At 46.6% G+C, this 19839-nt stretch overlaps 1 protein-coding gene across 3 annotated transcripts in view; it reads right to left on the bottom strand.

The window, feature by feature from the left end:
* Window positions 1–809: 809 nt before the first annotated feature.
* Window positions 810–19839, bottom strand: part of rreb1a (ras responsive element binding protein 1a) — a 50613-nt gene continuing 31583 nt past the window's right edge. For all 3 annotated transcript variants that reach the window (XM_035143253.2, XM_047344592.1, XM_047344593.1), the window contains exons 5-19: window positions 19363–19452; window positions 19075–19238; window positions 15019–15160; window positions 14731–14882; window positions 11240–11429; window positions 10871–11158; window positions 10228–10681; window positions 8407–10126; window positions 8116–8300; window positions 7856–8032; window positions 7560–7721; window positions 7244–7399; window positions 6687–6811; window positions 5829–6558; window positions 810–5655 (exon numbers count right to left, since the gene is read on the bottom strand). In XM_035143253.2, coding sequence (XP_034999144.2) covers window positions 5009–5655; window positions 5829–6558; window positions 6687–6811; window positions 7244–7399; window positions 7560–7721; window positions 7856–8032; window positions 8116–8300; window positions 8407–10126; window positions 10228–10681; window positions 10871–11158; window positions 11240–11429; window positions 14731–14882; window positions 15019–15160; window positions 19075–19238; window positions 19363–19452 — 5382 coding nt within the window. In that variant the 3' untranslated portion in view covers window positions 810–5008. The remainder of the gene's footprint in view (window positions 5656–5828; window positions 6559–6686; window positions 6812–7243; window positions 7400–7559; window positions 7722–7855; window positions 8033–8115; window positions 8301–8406; window positions 10127–10227; window positions 10682–10870; window positions 11159–11239; window positions 11430–14730; window positions 14883–15018; window positions 15161–19074; window positions 19239–19362; window positions 19453–19839) is intronic.

The raw sequence follows: 19839 nt of genomic DNA, 5'->3' as shown, positions 1-19839 counted from the left end.
CCTCAAGTAGAGACAGACCTCGGACAGCTGAGGCCACATCACTCGTCTGAAAGATTAGAAAATATCACATGGCCTGAAAATAAAATCAAACTCACACTTATGCACAACTTATGTTGATTTGTTTTCTAAAGCGTTTTTTCTAAAGACAACCTCATTGGTCGCATGTGTTTGACCAACAACTCCATGAACCATAGTTTTCCCCGTTGTAAACATGGGCAACATATTTTTTCTGATATTACAAACCACCATATTCCACAGGAAAGGTAAAGATAATGGTCAGTAGGTTCGGTCGCAGCACGAAGCCAAGTGTTGCTGGCTTGACCACTTGTTTATTAAAGCGTCCTGAGCCAAGTGCATGTGAAGGAGAGGGAAGTCACCTGCTCATCAAGATGTCAGGACGGACCCGAGCTCCTCCTGCTCCTCCTGCTCCTCCTGCTCCTCCTGCTCCTCCTGAGCTGGACGACTCAGCTGGGAGGAGCACGTCCTGCACAGTGACAGGTTACCACAAGAGATGGATAATCACTATTTCAAGTTTCCTCAACTTAAAATGTTCAGTGAACTGAATTACTTATTTGTAAACTTCGAACTTTGGGTCAGCTCCACACGTTTCAAAAAACTTTGCTCACTCGACTCTGAAAACAAATTTGAACGATTTTGAAGTTGGGCTTTTTTTTGGTCTAAAATAAGTTTACAGTTATTCCCAGAAAACTAAATGAAAGTCTAAAAAATGTTAAAACTTTTCACACGAAAAAACAGATCATTCAGTTTTTAATGAAGGTGAAGTAAAGAAATGAAAAACATCTGCAGCGTTTGATTCACACACGTTTCCACGATATAATCTTTATTGCTTTTTCTCAGTGGGTTGATACAGGACAGGTTTTTACATCTGTCGAAACACTGTCATGTTTGACTCGCAGGGGAAAGAGAATCACATGACCACGACTGTGTGTTCATGACGGAGGTCCAGTGTGTGTGTGTGTGTGTTTACATGTCTGACGCTTCCCTTGGACTGACGAGGCTCAAAACCAATCAAACCAAAACAGAAGGAAAACGTGACGAGATATTCGGGTGATAAAATCACCAGAATGAAACAACGTCTTTTCTGTTCGATGCCGAGTTCACAGTCAAGTGCTAAATGTAGTGATTGACAGCTCTGATCATTCAAATAAAAAAAAGACAAAATCATCAGGACCTGGAAAAACTGCAACTCAGGAAATAAGATGAAATATTTGTGATAATGAATTTGTGAAAGACCCTGAGAGCGAGATTATATATATTTCTAGATTTATATATATATGTGTGTGTGTGTAAAAAGAGATGGAGAAAGGAGAAATCATCCATAATTGAACAAATTAGATTAACATGCAAAAAAGAAAAGTAGCCTAAACTCACCCTTTAACTGAACACGATGGATTTTCACAGTTTTATATGCATTTATATGTCAGAGAGAAAAAATACAAATAAGCACAACAAAAATCATCCAAACTAAAAATAAACAGAACCGACGGAGTCTCTCGACTCAGAGATCTACGTAAAGCTTTTTGGATTCAGGATTTCTTATTGCTACGTCCGAGTCGCACTCCGACTCTACGGCAAGTCGGAGGAGCCACAACACAAACCATCACTTCTGCAGCATAAATGTGATACTTTCAATACATGGCTTCTTCTCACTGTGGAAACTAACTCACACTCACACTCACACACACACACACACACACACACACACCTGGGCTCCAAATAAATACATTTAAAAACAGTCCACGTGCATTCGAATGGAACTCCAGTATTCATATGGCCGTGCACGCACACACACACACACCACATACACACACACACACACAGACAATCGCACATATTCCCGAGGAGGTGGACAAACATAAAATAATTCAGAGGGAAAGTTTCTTCAGCCAAGATAAAGATCAAAACTCATTTAAAGTTAAGACTCAGCGAACAAGTCGTTCCAACAACTTTAGCTCCAGTTTGGTTTGAAGTTCTCGTGATTACACGTTAATGTTTCCATCGTCGACTGAAGGAGAACAGGAGCTTCACGGCCGCGGCGCTAAACGGCAAAAGTTATCAGTCAGGAAATGTTTCTTCATCAGGTGCAACTGAACTGTGAGAGAATTCTACCTGCTGGAAGAATTTAACGTTTAATTTGCTCCATTAACCAACAGCAAACTGTTCTGACGGAGCAGAAGGGAGGAAGCTAACTTAGCTTAGCATAGCATGGCCCCCTTATTCCCATTTTAAGTTCTCAGGTTTTAGACGATAGTATAAAAATATGCCTCAAGTTTCTTGCTCCCGTGAAACTCTTGGATCCAGTCGACTCCAAACATGAAACACAGATTCCGCAGCAAGAAAACAATTCTGATCATTTCCAGTTCCACTGTAACTTTTTCTAACGTGAGTTGCACCGACTTGAACGAACATCGGCCACTGACCAAGTGTTCGAGGGTTTGAAATCTGCGGATTTTGACTTTTGGGAATTTGAGGGAAACTTTGGAAGAGACGAAGAAAAACACGACGAAGGATCTTTTGACGAAACTGATATTTGATCCGGAGTCGATTTATCATTCAAAGGTAAAACATCAGAATGTGATGCCTCCTTTGTCAAAATCAACCAGCGAACGGGGGGGGGGCGCGGACGTTGAGTTCAGACTGAAGGAAACTCTCTCTCTTGATTGTGTCACAATATTCCACTGTAGTAGAAGTAGAACTAGTAGAACTAGTAGAAGTAGTAGTTTGGAAGTTGTTAGTGCCAGTTTACAGCAGCGTCCAGGCACCGTCTGGTTGTTCACTAGTTTTCTTTTGGACCGCCTGTCGGTCGCTGCCTGACGGTTTCATTATGAGCCGCTGAGGTTCGTATGTTTTGCTTATGAGGTCGATACTTGATATAAAAATAAACAGACGAAAACGTGCGAATAGAGAAATTAGCAATGTTCATCTCCACGCGACACAAACACACGACGTCAGGATCAGTGACCACTCGGCTGGTTGTAGCTGTGTCGGGTTGGAGGTTCACAACTTTGACTTGTTTGAGGAAATATCGTCCAGGAACATTTAATAATACTCACGTCCACTTAACGTCCACCCGTCATCTACCTCCTCTTGGAAATCACACGAGAACCAACTAAAGGTTTAATTCATTATTTTAAATCCGTTTTCAATTGGAAAAATACGACTGATTGTCTCTGGTGCTAAATTAATTAAGTGTTTAGTTCATGTTTTCTTTAGATCAGCTGTTCTCGTCTCTGAAGACTGAAATACAAGCAAACATGCTAACGTTGTCCTGGACCAACTACAGAAACTGATAATACTGGAAGGTTAGCTAGGTCTGCTATTAGCTTCTATTAATGCAGCATTAGCCTGATTAGCAAGTCCTCGCTGGTCAGTTAGCTGAAGCGCATGTGCTTTGAGTAGATTTCAAAGGACCCAAAACAAGCTAACAGGCTAACGATTAGTGCTAGCGACAGCTTAGCATACAAAACGAGTTAACTGTTGTCTTGTCTAGCAGTTGAACAAAGCTCAGGCTAACAATAAGAGCTAATGAGTGCTAGCTAACGTGCTTTAGAAATTAAACCAGTTAAGGCCTCAGCAGGTTGGTTAGCATGATCCTACAAATTAGCCCTGGTTAGCATTAGTTTGACCTGGAAGCTACTGTTAGCCCTTTTATCAGGAGTTGTGAATATCTAGCAAATGTTAAGGTTAAATGCATAAACCGTGCTAGCGATGACTTAGCCCTTTATAATTTTGATTTGACGCTGCAGTTGATACTAATTCAGTAGCAACTCAGACGTTAACCAAAATCAGCCGTGTTTGAAGCCATGGCTAGTTCTGGCCCACAGTGGAAACCAGGCTAGCACAGAATTAGCCGTGCTAGCCTGTTGAGGAAGACACAGGATTCGAAGGCTGCGATGCTCGTCCGCTCTGTTCGTGGTCGCAGTTAAAAGCAGAGATTGAGGTAAACTGAACCACATCTGAGGCCCTGTAATATACCCTACGTGAACACTAGGGGGCGACGATGAGACACAGGTGGGAGTCGCACACATACACAACAAAACTTTTGATTTGTTCAGTTATAAAAAATATCCACAAAACACAAGAATTCCCGTCCCTACGCTGAAGATCACTGCTAATCACACACACATCACGTGCACACGTTCAACATGGAATCAACTGAGAATGATTAGGAAAGAGAAAATATTAACACAAACCAGAGGGAGACGCAGAGGGATCAATAGTGTGATGGATTACAAAAAAAAACACAGAGCAAAATGATCAACACAATTTTCTTTCACACAGAATTTGACTTTGTCAAGTTCATAAATGTTTTGTGTTATCTGCCGAGAGACGGGGAACTGGTGCGGAGGAACGACGGCGACGAGGCAGCAGCCGTTCTGCGATTTCCAGTTACAAAAGACGTCGTTAGCCACACGGAGGGAAACGGCGTCCCCTCCATGTTGGATTTTATCCAGAAATATGTGAACAGAAGTTTGAATTCTGAAAAGCTGCTGACGGACCAAAGAAAAGAGTCAAGTTCCGACAAATCCACAGGTTCATCTGTGAAAATGAGATTGTTCAGTCTCTGATGTGATTTAAATACAGACGAGACACCGACAGTCCGTCTCCGTCTGTCGCTCTGCGTCTCCTACGTTGATCATTAATTCTCAAACAGAATCTAGAACAATAATAAATCGTAACTTTATTCTTTTTATTGCTGAAATATAGATTCCCCGCACAAAAAATAGTAATGCAAATCATTGTCATCATAAAAAGCTATAAAAATTAGATCCATCCTCCGTAATAATGCAGATAAAGATATAGCAAAGAACATCATAGAAGTAGGACTAGTAGTAAGGCACTTCAAGAAAACGAGGTTTTCGTCTTTCTGTCAAAAATAGTTTTTTCTGGGCTGGTTTTTGCATCATCATCATCAGCGACGGTAAATGTAGCGTGTTTCCATCGTATGGCACTGTGGCGACGCTCAGGCAGCTCCGGGGGTTTCTTCTCAGTCGACCCCGACAAGAGGAGGCTCTCCGTTGGGAAGGCTTTGCTCCAGCGACGGCTTTGTGTGGATCTCCAACAGCCCCTGGATGGCGCCCTCTGCAGGCGTGACTGTTATGGCTCCCCCTGGTGGAGAGCTGGAGGAGGAGGGAGCGGGGTCTTTGGAGGAGTTTGAGTCCCGGGTGGATTTCTGGTCGCTGTCCGAGGACTTGTCGCTCGTACTTGTCTTTGTGTCAGTAGCTTGTTGACTGGGAGATGTGCTGGTGTCGGGTTGTTGCGTCGCAGAGTCGACACAAAGTTCAGGTTTGTTCTCCGCGTCCGGGTCCTCAGAGGAAACCGCGGTGGTCGGCTCTGAATCCGCACCCGGACTTTCCTCAGATTCTGCTCCGTCACCAGCCTCCTCCTCGTCTTTCACGTCGTCCTCCTCCAGCTCCTTAGCGGCGCTGCTCCCACACTCGCTCTCGTTCTCCGAGGGCGGGCAGGTGGATGTCGGAGTCGGGGTGCAGGAGTCTCCGTCCTCGCTGGCGTCGTCGTTTGCAGCCGAGGATCCGTCGGCTCCACGGGGCTTCAGGTGGATCCTCTGGTGACGAACCAGACTGTGCTTCAGCGTGAACGTCCTCTCGCAGGTTTGACACTGGTACGGCCGCTCGCCTGCAGACGGAGAATTTACTGAGATCATTAAATCATCATTAAATTACAGACAAAAAGAAAATCAGAAACACATTTTCATTTAACCTGAAAAAGTTGTAACTGAATAATCTGTGAAGAAAAAGTTAAAACACATTGAACAAGTTATATTGTAATAAGTGAAAAGTGTGTGTTACCTGTGTGGGACCTCATGTGTCTCGTCAGGTCTTGTAGGGACCAGAACCTTTTTCCGCAGACGTTACAGATCTTCTTCCTCTTGTCCACTCGTCCTCCGCTTGTCTCTCCTCCCTCCAGACTCTTTGGTTCTGACGTTTCTTCATCGCTCCTCTCCTCCTTCTCCTTCTCCTCCTCCTCCTCCTCCTCCTCCTCCGACTCCCCGCTCTCCCCCGCCTCGCTCTCAACTCCTGCTCCATCCTCCAATTCCATCTCCTTCATCTCCTCCTCTTCATCTTTCTCCTCTTTCTCCTCTTCAGCCGGTTTGGTGGCGTTGCTCTCCGTCGCCTCATCTGTCATGGCCGTCTCTTCCACCGGTGCCGGCGTTGGTGTCTCCTCTGAGAGGTGCGCCCTCTCGTGGCGGGCGAGGGTGGTGGCGTAACGGAAACTCTTCTTGCAAACTCGACATACGTGTTTGTACTCCGGCTGCTGCTTCACCACAGGACCAGAGGAGGAGGAGGAGGAGGCTGCAGCTTTTTTCTCTTTCTCCTCCGCCTCTGGACCCTCGGATGCTCCCTGCGGAGCGGAGCTGGACGATGGCGCGGAGGAAGATGAGGAGGAGGTGGGCTGGGAGCTCTGTTCTTCCTGGGCGGAGCCTGAAGACGTGGAGAGCTTAAAGTCGATGAGCTTTTTACCGAAGTTCAGGTCCAGACTTTTGTTGCTGTGGCAGTCGTCGTCGTCTGTGCTCTCCGCCTGTAACAGACATCAGGGATCAACAATAGCAACATTTAATAGAATTATATTATTAAAATAGTAACAAACTTTCATTTATTTTTCAACTTCAAATCTAGGTTCTCCGAAAAACTTTCTGGAGTCGTTACCTTGGTGCTGCTCAGTCGAGGCTGTTTTCTCTGAGCTGCTCTGGTCTCTGGCGCCCCCTGCTGGTCCGGCTGCTCTGACATCTCTGAATCCTCGTCCTCTTCTTCGTTTTCAGTTGAACTGAAACCTGCAGCACAACAAACCGTCAGCACAGCAGCAAACTGAGCAATAATAAGATACTAACTATACAATTCAATGCAACTAAATAAGAAGTGAATGATGAGTCAACATCAAAGTTCCACTTTTTATTTAAAACCTTTCATGCTGGGAACAACATGAAAGGAGAAGGTGAGAGAAATAGAAATAAAATCCGATATAAAATCCGATATAAAATCCTCGAGACGTCCAATGACGACGCTGCCGTTCACCACATGGTTACCAGGCAACCACCATGAGCAGCAGCTGAACACTAAATGTGCTTAAACTCACCAAAACGTTTGGGCTCCAGTTCCTGATTCTATCAATTCAAACCAAACTGAACGACCAATGGGCTGAAAGTATCATGACATGATTCAAATGGTAAAAGAAAGTAAACAAAATAAACATTTCATTGACTAACCTTGACTTGATGTGGGGGAGGGGCTTGTTTGTGTGAAGTCCAGCTCTTGTTCTAGTGGGTTGGGGCTCTCTGATGTGGGGGATAGACCTCCGGGGGTGTTGACAGCGCTGAGGTCGTGTGCTTCTGCTGCGACCTGCTCCGTCTCTGACTGACTCTCTGAGGGACAACACAATCAACACAATCAACACAACCAGTACATTCATCATTGGTTCACAATCTGGGGTTCGAGGACCTTAAAATATGTCACAAGAAGAATGGACAAGTGGGTTTGAGTTTTTAAACTCAACATTACAAAGAAATCCTGCCATTTTCTGACCTCCACTGTCGTGCGAGCCTTCATCGCCGTCCTTCTTTCCGAGGGAGCCGTTGCGTCGCAGCGTCCTGTGTGTCACGCCGTGCTTCCTCAGCAGGTGGCGCTCACAGTTGGATTTGGTGGAGAAGAAGGCGTCGCACTTCGGACACGGGAACGGTTTCTGACCTGAAGAAGGAAAGATGAAGGATCTGCATGAGGAGAAAACATCTGGACGACCAGTGTGTGTGTGTGTGTGTGTGCGTGTGTGCCTGTGAGTGTGCTTGTGAGTGTGTGTGTGTGTGTGTGTGTGAGTGTGTTACCGGTGTGTGTCAGCATGTGTCTCTGCAGCGAGCTGGCCCAGGGGAACACTCGGGGGCAGAAGGGGCAGGTCATCTTCTGGACAGAGTTGGAGTAAGCGTTTTTCTTCCCTTTGGACACCTTCACCTCCTCCTTCCCTCCTCCGTCCTTCTCCTCCCCTTCTCCTGCTCCGTCAACATCTGTTCAATCAAACCTCAGTTTATCATCTGCCTGTAACTTTCATGTCACTTCCTGACAGCGTCTCGTCCGTCGCCCCTCCTACCTCTCTTCCCGCCCAGGTCTGCGGTGCCGGTCTGGAGATAGGTGCTGAACTTGTTAGTGTCGGTGGTGGCGAGCATCTTCTCCACGCTGGCAAACTCGCCGCTGGACTCCAGGTCGATGCCACCGCCGCTCGCAGCAGTCTTCTCTCTCAGTGCCAGGGCCGCCAGTTTCTTCCGGGAGCGTTTTCTGCAGAAGAGAAAACCAAATCATAAAACATCATTTCCCAAACAAAGAAAATGAACCTCATGTCAGCGTTGACGTGATTTTAGTGATGAGGTTGAAGTTCACAGACCTGGACGACCCCTCAGACGTGTCGTCACTCTGCGTTTCCAGACCAGCGGAGGGTCCTGGGGCGTCTGCAGCTGAATCGGCCTGAGAGGGAACGACAACGCTCTGCGGTTTACAGTCCAGTGTGGCAGCTTCTCTCTTCAGCAGGTCTGGAGCTCCAGAGACGGAGTGAATGATCTGAGCGATGGAGGCCAGGGGGGGGAGCTCTTTCAGGGTGGTGGAAGGTGCCGAGGAGGTGGAGGAGGCTGGTTTGGGCAGAAGTGGTTTGAGACGCTGCGCTCGAGCAGAGTTGTTGAGATTGGGGAGGGGGGTTGGGGGAGGGGTTGATCCAGGGGGGAGCTGGTAACAGCCGAGCTGGGGGTGAGGGTGGAGGGCGCCGCCCACCTTCTCATCCTTGGACAGAGGCAGAGCGAGCTGCTGCTGCTGCTCGATGCTGCTGCCGCTCTGCTCCGTCTTGATCTCCCTCTTCTCTGCGGGTGCTGCCTCTCTGCGCTGCCTCTTGCTGGGGATGGACAGGTCGATGGGCTGGTCGACGGCGGAGCAGTCGAAGGTCGGGGAGACGCTCTCCAGTTTGACCCCAGGTGACTCCACCTGGCTCCCTGCCCCACGACCTTTAGCAGAGAAGTCGAGCGGCTGGTCCAGTTCTGTAGGATAAACCACGTGCGCTACTTCCTCCACCTTCACAGCTTGGAGCATCTGGATCGGAGGCGGACTGATCCCGTTCAGCAGAATCTGATTCCCCGGAGCAGCTCGAGCTGTGGCGACAGTAGCGACAGGCACAGCGGCCGGCTGAAGCGAGGCGATATGTTCCTCAATCTCCCTCTCCTGCACCTCAGGGTGCTGCTTCAGCAGGTGATGGATGCAGTTACGTTTGGCCAGGAAGGCTGCGCCGCAGCGCCGGCACTCAAACGGCTTCTTCTGGCAGCCGTTATGTGTGCGCAGGTGGATCTGTAGCGCCCGGTAGGTCTTCAGGTCCTCGCCACAGAACCGGCACGTTGTCTCAGCTCCGGTGCAGCCCGTCTCCGTGTCTTGGGTGGAGGTGGTGATTGCTGCAATGTTTCCCGTCGTGGCAGAGGTGACGTACTTTATGTTCTTCTCAATGTCCTTCCTCGAGGACTTGGCGTGTTTCTTCCTGAGGTGGCGCTCGCAGTTGGCTTTGACAGTGAAAGGATAATGACAGACCCGACAGACATACGGCCGTTCACCGCTGTGTGTCCGCAAGTGTCGGATCAGCGTAGCTTTGTCTGGAGCCACGTAGTCGCAGATGTTGCACTGGTGAGGAAGGATGCCGAGGTGAAAGCGCATGTGAGCCTGCAGGACGCCCGAGAAGGCAAAGACCTGGTCGCAGAAGCGACAGGGGAACGAGCCTTTAGCTGACCCGGCGTTGCCGTTGCTCCCCACTTTGGTTCCTGGCTTCCCACTGCTAAGCCCCGCCTCCTCGTGTACAGCTGTGCTTGCAGCTGGCGGTGAATCAGACAACGGAGTGTGGGCGTCGCCCATGCACTCTGCATCCATCTGCCCTCCGCTCCCAGTGGATGAGGAGGATGAGGAAGGCGTTTTGAAGAGGGTGGGGTTGGGAGGTGGAAGGCTCGGGCTGATGCAGCCCAGTGATGCCTGCTGGGAACTCTGGAGGGGGGGAGGAGTTGTCGCTGTGAGGCTGGAGCGAGGGGTGATGGGAGGTTTGGGCTTCAATGGGGGCATCGCTTTCTGAGCCTGGACTTGACCTGAGGGCGAAGAAACAGAGTCACTGAGCGTCTTACTGAGTTCTCAGTATCTGATTGATTGATTGACTGACGAACATTAACCGTTGCGAGCCGACACCCACCTTGACCTCCAGTGAATCCAGGAGCTTTGGCGAGAGGCGGGAGGGTCAGTCCCATCTGATTGGGAGCTGCAGTCGCCACTTTGAGGATCTGCTGGATGTCGGCCAGCTCTCTGACCCCGACTGCCCCCGCCTCGCTGGGTTTGGCACCTGACGAAGCAGCGCTGGCCGCTGCAGCGCCCCCATCAGTCTGCAGGAGGAAGCCCGTCTGGAAGGGCTGCTTGGACAGCAGGCTGAGGGCGTCTTTCTGGGAGAGGCCCTGCAGGGTGGACGCCTCCAGCAGCGGAATGCTGAGCGCCGTCAGACCACTGACACCGAGAGTCAGCCCCAGACCTCCAGACAGGAAGGACGAGGCCGGCTCCTGCGGGAGGCTGGAGCACGGCGGCTCCACGTGGATCACCTTGATGCTGTCCAGATGGGCCTGATGGATCTCATCGTCTGTGGGTCCAGACTTCACCTGAAAAATAAAACAAGGCCGAAATTTATTGGAGAACTTTTCCAGGGTTGAATTTCTCCTGATCAATGTAATGATCATGTTTTTGAGGTTTGGTCGGCTCCTGTTTTCATGAGATCTGTCTCTTTGAAGTCAGACGAGTACCTGACAAGTTCTGTGGTGACAAAAACACCTTGTATTTCTGAAGCTCACCGTAGAAATGTGCTGAAGACCGAGCACATCCAGGAAGCTGGCCTGCTTCGAGTGTGAAGTTACTTTCTGTCCATCCTGACCCTCGGTCTCAACGCCATTTCCTGCAGCTCCGCCCTCTTTGACTTTCTCCACCTTTTCCTCCGAGTCGGTGGGGGAGGGTCTGTCGTGGTGGGAGATGGTTTTATGGAGGTCGAGGGCAGAGCGAAGGGGGAACGCCTTGTCGCAGCTGTCACAGACGAATCGGTGGAACTTACTGATACAGCGACGGAGGTTCGTCTCACACCAAACCTGGACGACGACAGAACAGGAGGATTAAAAACACGGATCCTAAAAAGCCCGGCAGACGTGTCTGAGTGGAGACGTGGTTACCTGAGCGATGTGAGCAAACTTCTTGCAGGAGAAGTCGATGAAGGCCAGGTCGTTGAACCCGGTGGGGATGGAGGGGTTGTTCTGGATGAAGGGGCGGCCGCTGGGGTCCTGGGGGAGGAGCTTATGAACCGCCGCGTTGTGACGCAACAAACCGCGGTGAGTTCGGAAAGAAAGGCAGCAGAAGTCACACCTGCGAACAGAAGGAAGAGAGTTTATTTATTCTGTCAAACTCTGGACGTCAGGAACCAGAAAAGAAATCAGATCTGTCAACGACGACTATAGATAAAGAATTATACAGAAAATATAGTGTATATAGATGGTATGGATCTGCATCAGCTGTAATACGACTGAAGTTAATATATTAATAATAACAATATACACATATAAATAAGTTGATTTGTTTACTACAATGAAACCTGTTTAAGGTTCTGCAGATACAGAAGTTAAACTTTTTCTACCAAACAACAGAACGACTGAGCTTTTCTTTGTATTTTCTGCTCATGAAGTTGATTTCTTCTGATAAATGTTTCATTATCTGTTCTGAACTGAAGGTTTTTAGTGACAGATATAAAATGAGCTGCTGCTGAGGCTCCTCACGGGGATGAGTCTTAATTTAACACTAAAATAGGATCAATGCAGCGATTGGCTGATTAATCACTAAGTTGATCAATGCAAAAGTCATCGCTTCATAATTCATTAGAATCATTTCTCTTCTTCCATCATTGTAAAGTGAATGTGTCCAGATGTTTTTCACAACTTTCTTAATTTATAGACTAAATGTTTAATGGAGAAAATATTTGAGATTATTTAATAAAACATTTTTGTGAATGCGGCTTTGCTCTTTTTTTTCTCTCTTTCTTTCTCTCTTTCTTTCTTTCTTTCTTTCTTTCTTTCTCTCTTTCTTTCTTTCTTTCTTTCTTTCTCTCTCTCTTTCTTTCTTTCTTTCTTTCTTTCTTTCTCTCTTTCTTTCTCTCTTTCTTTCTCTCTTCTCTTTCTTTCTCTCTCTTTCTTTCTCTCTCTCTCTTTCTCTCTCTCTTTCTTTCTCTCTTTCTTTCTTCTTTCTTTCTCTCTTTCTCTCTTTCTTTCTCTCTCTCCATTTCTCTTGAATCCTTTTCTTGTCTCTTCCACTTCATCAGTCTAAAGAAACAAACCTGCTTCTGTGGCCACAAGGTGGAGACATTTCTCTGTGTTTATGGATCAGGTTTGATGTTCGAATCCGGTTCAGAGAAAAAAGTGATGAAAGACATAAAAATACGTCTTTTGAAACGATCGTTGAAAATCGTTTGTTTCAAACTAAAACGGACACAACTCGTGTCCTCACATGTATAGAAGTACGTGTGTGTGTGTGTGATAACCTGCTCTTGTTAAGCACTGAGAGGACAGCTGCTCAATGTCTGCCACAGTCACACACTCTTATCACATCCACGTGTGTGTGTGTGTGTGTGTGTGTGTGTGTGTGTGTGTGTGTGTGTGTGTGTGTGTGTTTAGCTGTGTGTAATCCCCTCAGACAAGTTGTCAGAGGGTTCTTGGTGGGAGGTGGGAGAGGGGACATCACACACTGTGGACCATATGTGGACCAGCACTTGTTAAACTCTCCTCCTCCATCCCTCCATCCCTCCATCCCTCCATCCCTCCTCCTCTCATCCCTTTGTTCTGAAGCTCGTGTGTTTCTTTGTCAATGTGGATCAGTTACCTTCAACGTATTCATCAATATTTCAATTCTTTTTTGACCGAAGGAAACGTTTCTCTGAGAAATCACCACATCGTTAAAATGGCTCAATTAGTCCTGCAACTATTAGTGATGATTGGTGAATCTATGAATTAATCAATTAGGTTTGATTAATAGGTCGAAGGCTCTTCAGGTGTCTTTTTCTCTGCCCGACCAAAAAGAGTTTGATGATGTTTAATTAGTATGAAGAGATTCTTCATGTGACCTGAATCTGAAGCTTTGTAATTCATCTACGTTCACAGACTGATGCTAATGGAGGTGAGATGTTTGTTTGTTGGAGAAACACTCGACTGGAGTCGGACTGGAAACAGGTGAACAGAGAACTCAGATATCACCTGTGCACCGGGAGAACCAGTCGATAATTCATAAAACATCAGATCATCTTTTCCCTCAACACATTCTCAATCAAATGAACTTGAGTGGCGCCACAAACTTGGCACCTTCCCTCCCTCCATCGCTCCATCGCTCCATCCCCTCCCTCTCTCTCTCTACACCTCCGATCCTCTTAGCGACTGATTAAAGAGGATTTGCAGCTAAATATTCCCGTTGCCTCCATAACGAGCTCAGCGCCGCCTGCTGCACTCCTCCATCCCTCCATCCCTCCATCCTCCCTTACTGATTTCATTCATTTGCTTCTTTTTATTTCTTTCTTTCGTTTCCTTTCTGCTTCTCTTTATCTCTTTTTTCTTCTCTTCCTTTTTTCCTTTCTTCTCTTTCTTTCCTCCCTTTCCAGCTTAGAAACAATGAATGAAAAAGCAACAGGATGAACTCAGTGTGTGTGTGTGTGTGTTTGTGTGTGTGTGTGTGGGGGGGGTTAGGAGTTTTGTTGCCATGGTGACAGATGGTATCTTTTTTAGGGGTAGGAGGGTGTCGTCATGGCGACGGGGCCCGGCTGAGCGCGTCCTTCCACCTCCTCCTCCTCCTCCTCCTCCTCTCTGTGACTTATTAAGCCGCCTCTCTCTCTCTGGCCCACTGGTGACTTATTAGCCCCCTGGTTATCCATCCATCCGTTCATCTCTGAATCGGTCAGTGGTTATTTTACATGTTTTAATCCCTTCGACAGTTTTGATTTGTTTCTAATATGTATTGTTTATGAATTTAAAGATAAAGTTGATTAAAGTTGATGAATCAGTTGCAGTTTTCATCATTAACTTGTTGAACTTGTTTCACTCTGAGAATCATTCACTTGGTTCAGTTTGGTTCAAGTTAAACTTTTTCTTTTAGTTTCCAGTTTCCAGTCTCAGACTCGGGTCCATATTTACTTTCCTCATGTTTGACGTTTGAGTTATTATGATGTTAAAGACGGAAACAGTTTGGATCTGATGATAAAGAAAACAAAGTACGTTTCAGGACATTTTCTGAATCAAGCTTCATGTGTTTGTTCCATGTTTCATCTGATCTGTTAGTTCTGGTTTCACATTGTAATTTACAGACTAAAGAATTTTGTCTGACATACGTACGTCCTGTCGTCATCACCTACGTGGGCGGAGTCTACCTATACTTGACTCTGATTGGTTTGTAGACGGCGTGCGTCTCTGGCACGGTACAAGGCGCCCGGACCTCACGTGCGTCTGATCCTGAAGCAGCGGCAGTGATAATTTTACATAAGTGTAAGTTAGTAAAAGTGTTCGTAAAATCAAAAACTCATTGCAGGGATTTATGGAGGGGAAGCAGGGGATTGTGGGACTCTGTGTGTGTGTGTGTGTGTGTGTGTGTGTGTGTGTGTGTGTGTGTGTGTGTGTGTGTGTGTGTGTGTGTGTACCTCAGTGCAGTGTCTGGGTGTGTGTCCATGTGTGCGTCCAGCTCCAGTCTGGAGCTGCAGGTCTTGAAGCAGATCGGACAGGGCAGCAGCTCCTCCTCTGATCCGCGAACCGCCGCCGCCGACTCCTCCGCCGCAGCAACATCCTCCACTACCTGAACACACAGCGAGCAGACGGGACGTTATTCACACCGCAGACAATCGTCGGGATTGTTTCATTGACGTCTAACTTCACGTTTTCTTGAGCCTGATGGAATGAGTTGAATTTAATAATTTCCTGTGCGTCTCTACCTTCTTGCTGGGCGGCTCCTCTCCGTTCTCCTCCTCCGATCCCTGCCTCCTCTTGACGGACGGACGGCGTCGTTTGGCGATGGTGGGGGGGCAGATGGGGAGCATACCGGTGGCCGGGTCCTTGTCGTGGATCTTCATGTGTCTGAGATAGAGAGATAAAGAAAGAAAGAGATGAAGCTAACTACGAACTTTCATTAAACAGATTTTAAAAGTCAACAAACGTTATACTTAAAACAGTGCAGTGTTCATCTGTGTGTGTGTGTGTGTGTGTGTGTGTGTGTGTTGTAAACGTGTCAAACCTGTGTTTGTTTATTTGTGTATTTATATTTGATACTAGAACTAAGAGTTTGTAGGCTCTTCACACGTGTTTTATTATTTGTGTGTGTGTGTGTGTGTGTGTGTGAGGGCACGTGTGTGCATGTGTGTGTGCATGTCTATGTGCGTGTGTGTGTAAAGGTCATCCAACTCGCATGTGGTGGCAGCAAAGTGTCAGTTTACAGAGGTTTAAAAAGGAGAGGAAACAAGGGGAGGAAAGAAGAGAGAAAAGGAGACAAGGAGATGAAATGAAGAGAGGAAGGGAGGAAAGAATAGAAGGGGGAGAGTTGAGGGGAGGAGATAAGGAGAGAGGAGGAGAGGGGGCGACAGGAGGTAAAGAAAGTGGGTTAACCAGCAGAAACAGGAGGAGAGGTGTCAGCTCTATTAATAGAAGCCAACAGGCAGCGAGCTGGACGCCCTTAAGAGGTCCTGACACAGTCAGCAGATCTGACACCAGCTGACAGGAAGTTGTTTATTAACCAATCAGGTGGGTAACGGAACTCAGCCAATAAGAGAGCAAAGTCTCCTCTGCCTAAAGTGTACTGTGACCCCAGCAACCAACCAATCAGAGGGCAGGACACGTGCAGCGTCTGCAGTCACACAATCCTGATGGATATGTGTGTGTGTGTGTGTGTGTGTGTGTGTGTGACTCTGTATTTACAGTGTAACAGTGAAGTATGTTAAAGTTCCTCTGCTGCTTTAAATGTTTCTAATGTTCTGGTTATTTTAATTAGCAGCTCAGTTGTCTGTTGCTATGACAACTTAAACAAACCAAAAACTAAGTAGGACACATCCTGAGCCGAACGTGAGCCGAGAGGAAACTGTGAGGACTAACCAGTACTAACCAGTACTAACCAGTACTAACCAGGACTAACATGGACTAACCAGAGCTAACCAGGACTAACCAGAGCTAACCAGGACTAACATGGACTAACCAGAGCTAACCAGGACTAACAAGCTACAGCCAAAGCTAACCAGGACCCAGCAGGGCTAACCAAAGCTAACCAGGACTAACCAGGACAAACCAGGACTAACATGGACTAACCAGAGCTAACCAGGACTAAGCAGGGCTAACCAAAGTAACCAGGACTAACCAGGACAAACCTGGACTAACCAGGATTAACCAGAGCTACAGACACCAGAGCTAACCAGGGCTAACCAGACTAGCAGGGCTAACCAGGACTAAGACACAGCAACAGAACGAGCAGGGCTAACCAGGACTAACCAGAGCTAACCAGGGCTAACCAGGACTAACCAAAGCTAACAGAGAGCAAATTTATAGCAAAGAAACTTTCAGCTGAACTACTGCAAAGACACTGAGACTCTTAATTAAATTAGATTTAAATAAATTAAATAACTGTCTCAATTTGTCTTGTTTTGAAGGAAATGTTACATTTTTTAATTCTTACTTTTAAATAACAATTAAGGCCAAAATGTCTCATGCAATTTGTTTCCTATAACATGTTTCTAAAAGTGTAAAACATTTGTATCAGGATGAACTTATTAATATTTCGATTTAAAGAACACGGGAACAACACTAATGTTTTAGCTGTTTCAGCAGCTGTTTCTTATTTGAGATGATTTATAAATAACACTATGATTATGAAGCTGATTTATTTAGTTTGAGCCCCTGACTCTTTGCAGTAACTTGACTCATTATCATAGAAGCTCTGACGCTGAGTTTTCTTTAATAAAAATCCTCCTTTTCTCCTTTTCTCTGATCTGTAACTTTTCCTTCAGCTCAGTGAACACGTGCGACGCCCACACGGCTTCAGACCAGAGAACAGTGGTTTCATGTTTCATCGATGCTCAGAATCTGTTTCTCTCTTTTTATTTCCAGCTTCTCCTCTTCTCCTCCCTCCTTCTCTGAATCGGAACTTTTTTATTCTCCAGTTTCTAAATCTGTCTCCTTTATTGGAAACAACACATTTCAGATTTTGCCAAACAAGGATGAGAATTCATGGCTGAATCTTTTCCTTCCTTCTTTCCATCCCTCGCTCACGTCTCACCCTCATCTTCTTTCCGTCTTTTTCCTCCTCCCAGCCCCCTCCCTCCCTCCCTCTCTCTCTCTGCCTGTTTGAAGATGGTTGAGTTGGAAAATCTCGCGTTTCACATTTCAAAGGATGCTCTGCTGCAAAATGGATTCCTCCTCCCTCCCTCCCTCCCTCCCTCTGCTCCTCTTTTCCTCTCTCCATCCGAACAGTCCTCCTCTTTATTTTCTTGCAGCACATGTGAAAACAGGCCTCACAGGGAGAAGTGGAGCTGGAGTTGGACGCTCCTGCTTTACGTCCTCGCTCTCCTGCAGTTTGCATTGTAAATGAGCAGAAGCTCCGTCCGTCCTCATCCTCTTTTCTTTTTTTCCTCCTGTTTTATTCGTCGTTGCAGGGTTCTGAGAAAATGACGTAACAGTTTCCAGGGTGTGTTGATGGAAATCCTCATCCAGGTCGTCGGCAGCCGGCAGGAGGCCTCAGTGTGAGTTTGTGTTTCAGAGAGAGAGAGAGACGCTGCCGCAGAGACTCGCCAAACCAGACCTCCGACTTTCTGAGGTACAGCTGCAGCGGCTCGAGAGCTGAGCAGCTTCAGCCGACTAACAAGTCACAGAAAAGATCCCGTCAGCGCTGAGGAGACGAGGCTGGAGAAAATCCTCGGCTTCATCACGACACCAAAACCTGCTCAAACCGTTCAGAGCTCTTTCTCTGTTTATTAGTCAAAAGAAACTGAAAACATCTAGAAACTGTTGTGGTCTCCTCTGCAAACTGAAGGGGATTCCAAACAATTCCAGAGGAACAACTGTAAACATCTGTCTTTGACCTGCTCAGCAACAAACAGCTGACATCCGGCGACATCCACACTGTTGCTATGGTTACGCCTGCTGGAGTTTCCAGACTCTGAATCAGAAACTTGTGTGAACTGGTCTCGTTTCAGTTTGAAAACTCTGGGTTTGTGTTTTAGTCTGAACAGAAACTGAGACGTTGACTTCCTGATTGGTTCTCATCAGTCACGTGACTCGACGACCAGCGGTGAACACAAAGCTAACACTTCCTGTGACGTGTGTTTCCAGGCGTGTGGACGGAGCTTCTCTCTTTCCTCTTCTTCATCATGACTTAATTTTTCTCAACTCGCTGCCACAGAACAGACACGTTACTCTCTGTCCTACAGTCGCTCCTCCTGCCGACACCTCCTCATTCCATCAGCCTCTCCACCTCCTTCATCAGAACAACATGAACACGCTCATCTCACATCACACATGTCAACAGGGCTGGTTTCATTAGAACAGGAAGAACAACATCATCATTACATGATGTGAGGGAAGAAATCGTTCCTTTAAACTGCAGGTAACTGGATAACAAGTGATTATAAGAGGTCACACACACACACACACACACACACACACACACACACACACACACACACACACACACACACACACACACACACACACACACACACACACACACACGAGACGGGTAAATGCCAACTTCCTGTGCCTGAGGTTTTAGTGTGTGTTCATGTGTGTGTTTGTGTGTACACTGATTATTTACTGTGTTTAACTTTTTCTGTTTTGAGATAAAAAATAAATTTTAAATATCTTGTGTTTTTAAAGATGAATAAAGTTTAGTTTGAAACATTGAAACTGTGAAGTTGATGTTTACACGTACAACTGTGTGTTGTTGTGTGTTGGAGTGCATCAGTGTGTGTGTTGTTGTGCGTTCTGTGTACATTGTGTGTGTTGTTGTGTACCTGTGCATGTTCCCGTTAGTGGTGAAGGTCTGTCCACAGACGACACATTTGTACGGCCTCTCTCCGCTGTGGACCAACATGTGTCTGTCCAGCGACGAGGCCGAGCTCAGACATTTCCCACAGATGCTGCACGAGTGGTCGCTTGCTCCGGCGTCAGTGTTGTGCTGCGGAGAAAGAGAAACATTTATTTATTTTCTCACATGGACTCAGACGTTTGTGTTGTCAGATACAGAAGCTCGAGAACACGTCAGGAACACGTCAGGAACACGTCAGGAGGCAGGTGTTTACCTGTCTGATGTGCATGGTGAGCGAGTGTTGTGATTGACAGTCCTTGTCACAGAGAGGACAGATAAAAGCTGAGCTGGTGTCTTTGGTGTCCTGAAAACAAACACATACACGTTCACGTAAAACACAAAGAGTTTGTCTCCGTCTGTGACTTTGGAAAAAGTCCAAGCAGATTCATTTGTAGTATTTACAACAAACAGAAAAAACATCTTCCCAATAGAAACTGCTAATTGGTGTCATGAACTTTTTAAAGTGTAAGTTTTTTGTTGAGGTATCGAATCACAATGTTTATACACAAACATCAGTGAGACGCACTGTTGCATCAGGTGACATGTTCCCTCATCACCACACACACATCCTTCTACCTCTAGCTTAGTGAGGACACTCATTGACATTATACATTCCCTAACCTTAACCCTAACCTTAACCCTAACCCTAACCTTAACATTACCCTAACCTTAACATTACTCTAACCTTAAA

The sequence above is a fragment of the Hippoglossus stenolepis genome, chromosome 19, assembly GCF_022539355.2.
Source record: "Hippoglossus stenolepis isolate QCI-W04-F060 chromosome 19, HSTE1.2, whole genome shotgun sequence".
NCBI classification, from domain to species: Eukaryota; Metazoa; Chordata; class Actinopteri; order Pleuronectiformes; family Pleuronectidae; genus Hippoglossus; species Hippoglossus stenolepis.
The sequence above is the reverse complement of the archived record's forward strand: the minus strand, read 5'-3'. Positions and strand labels throughout refer to the sequence as shown.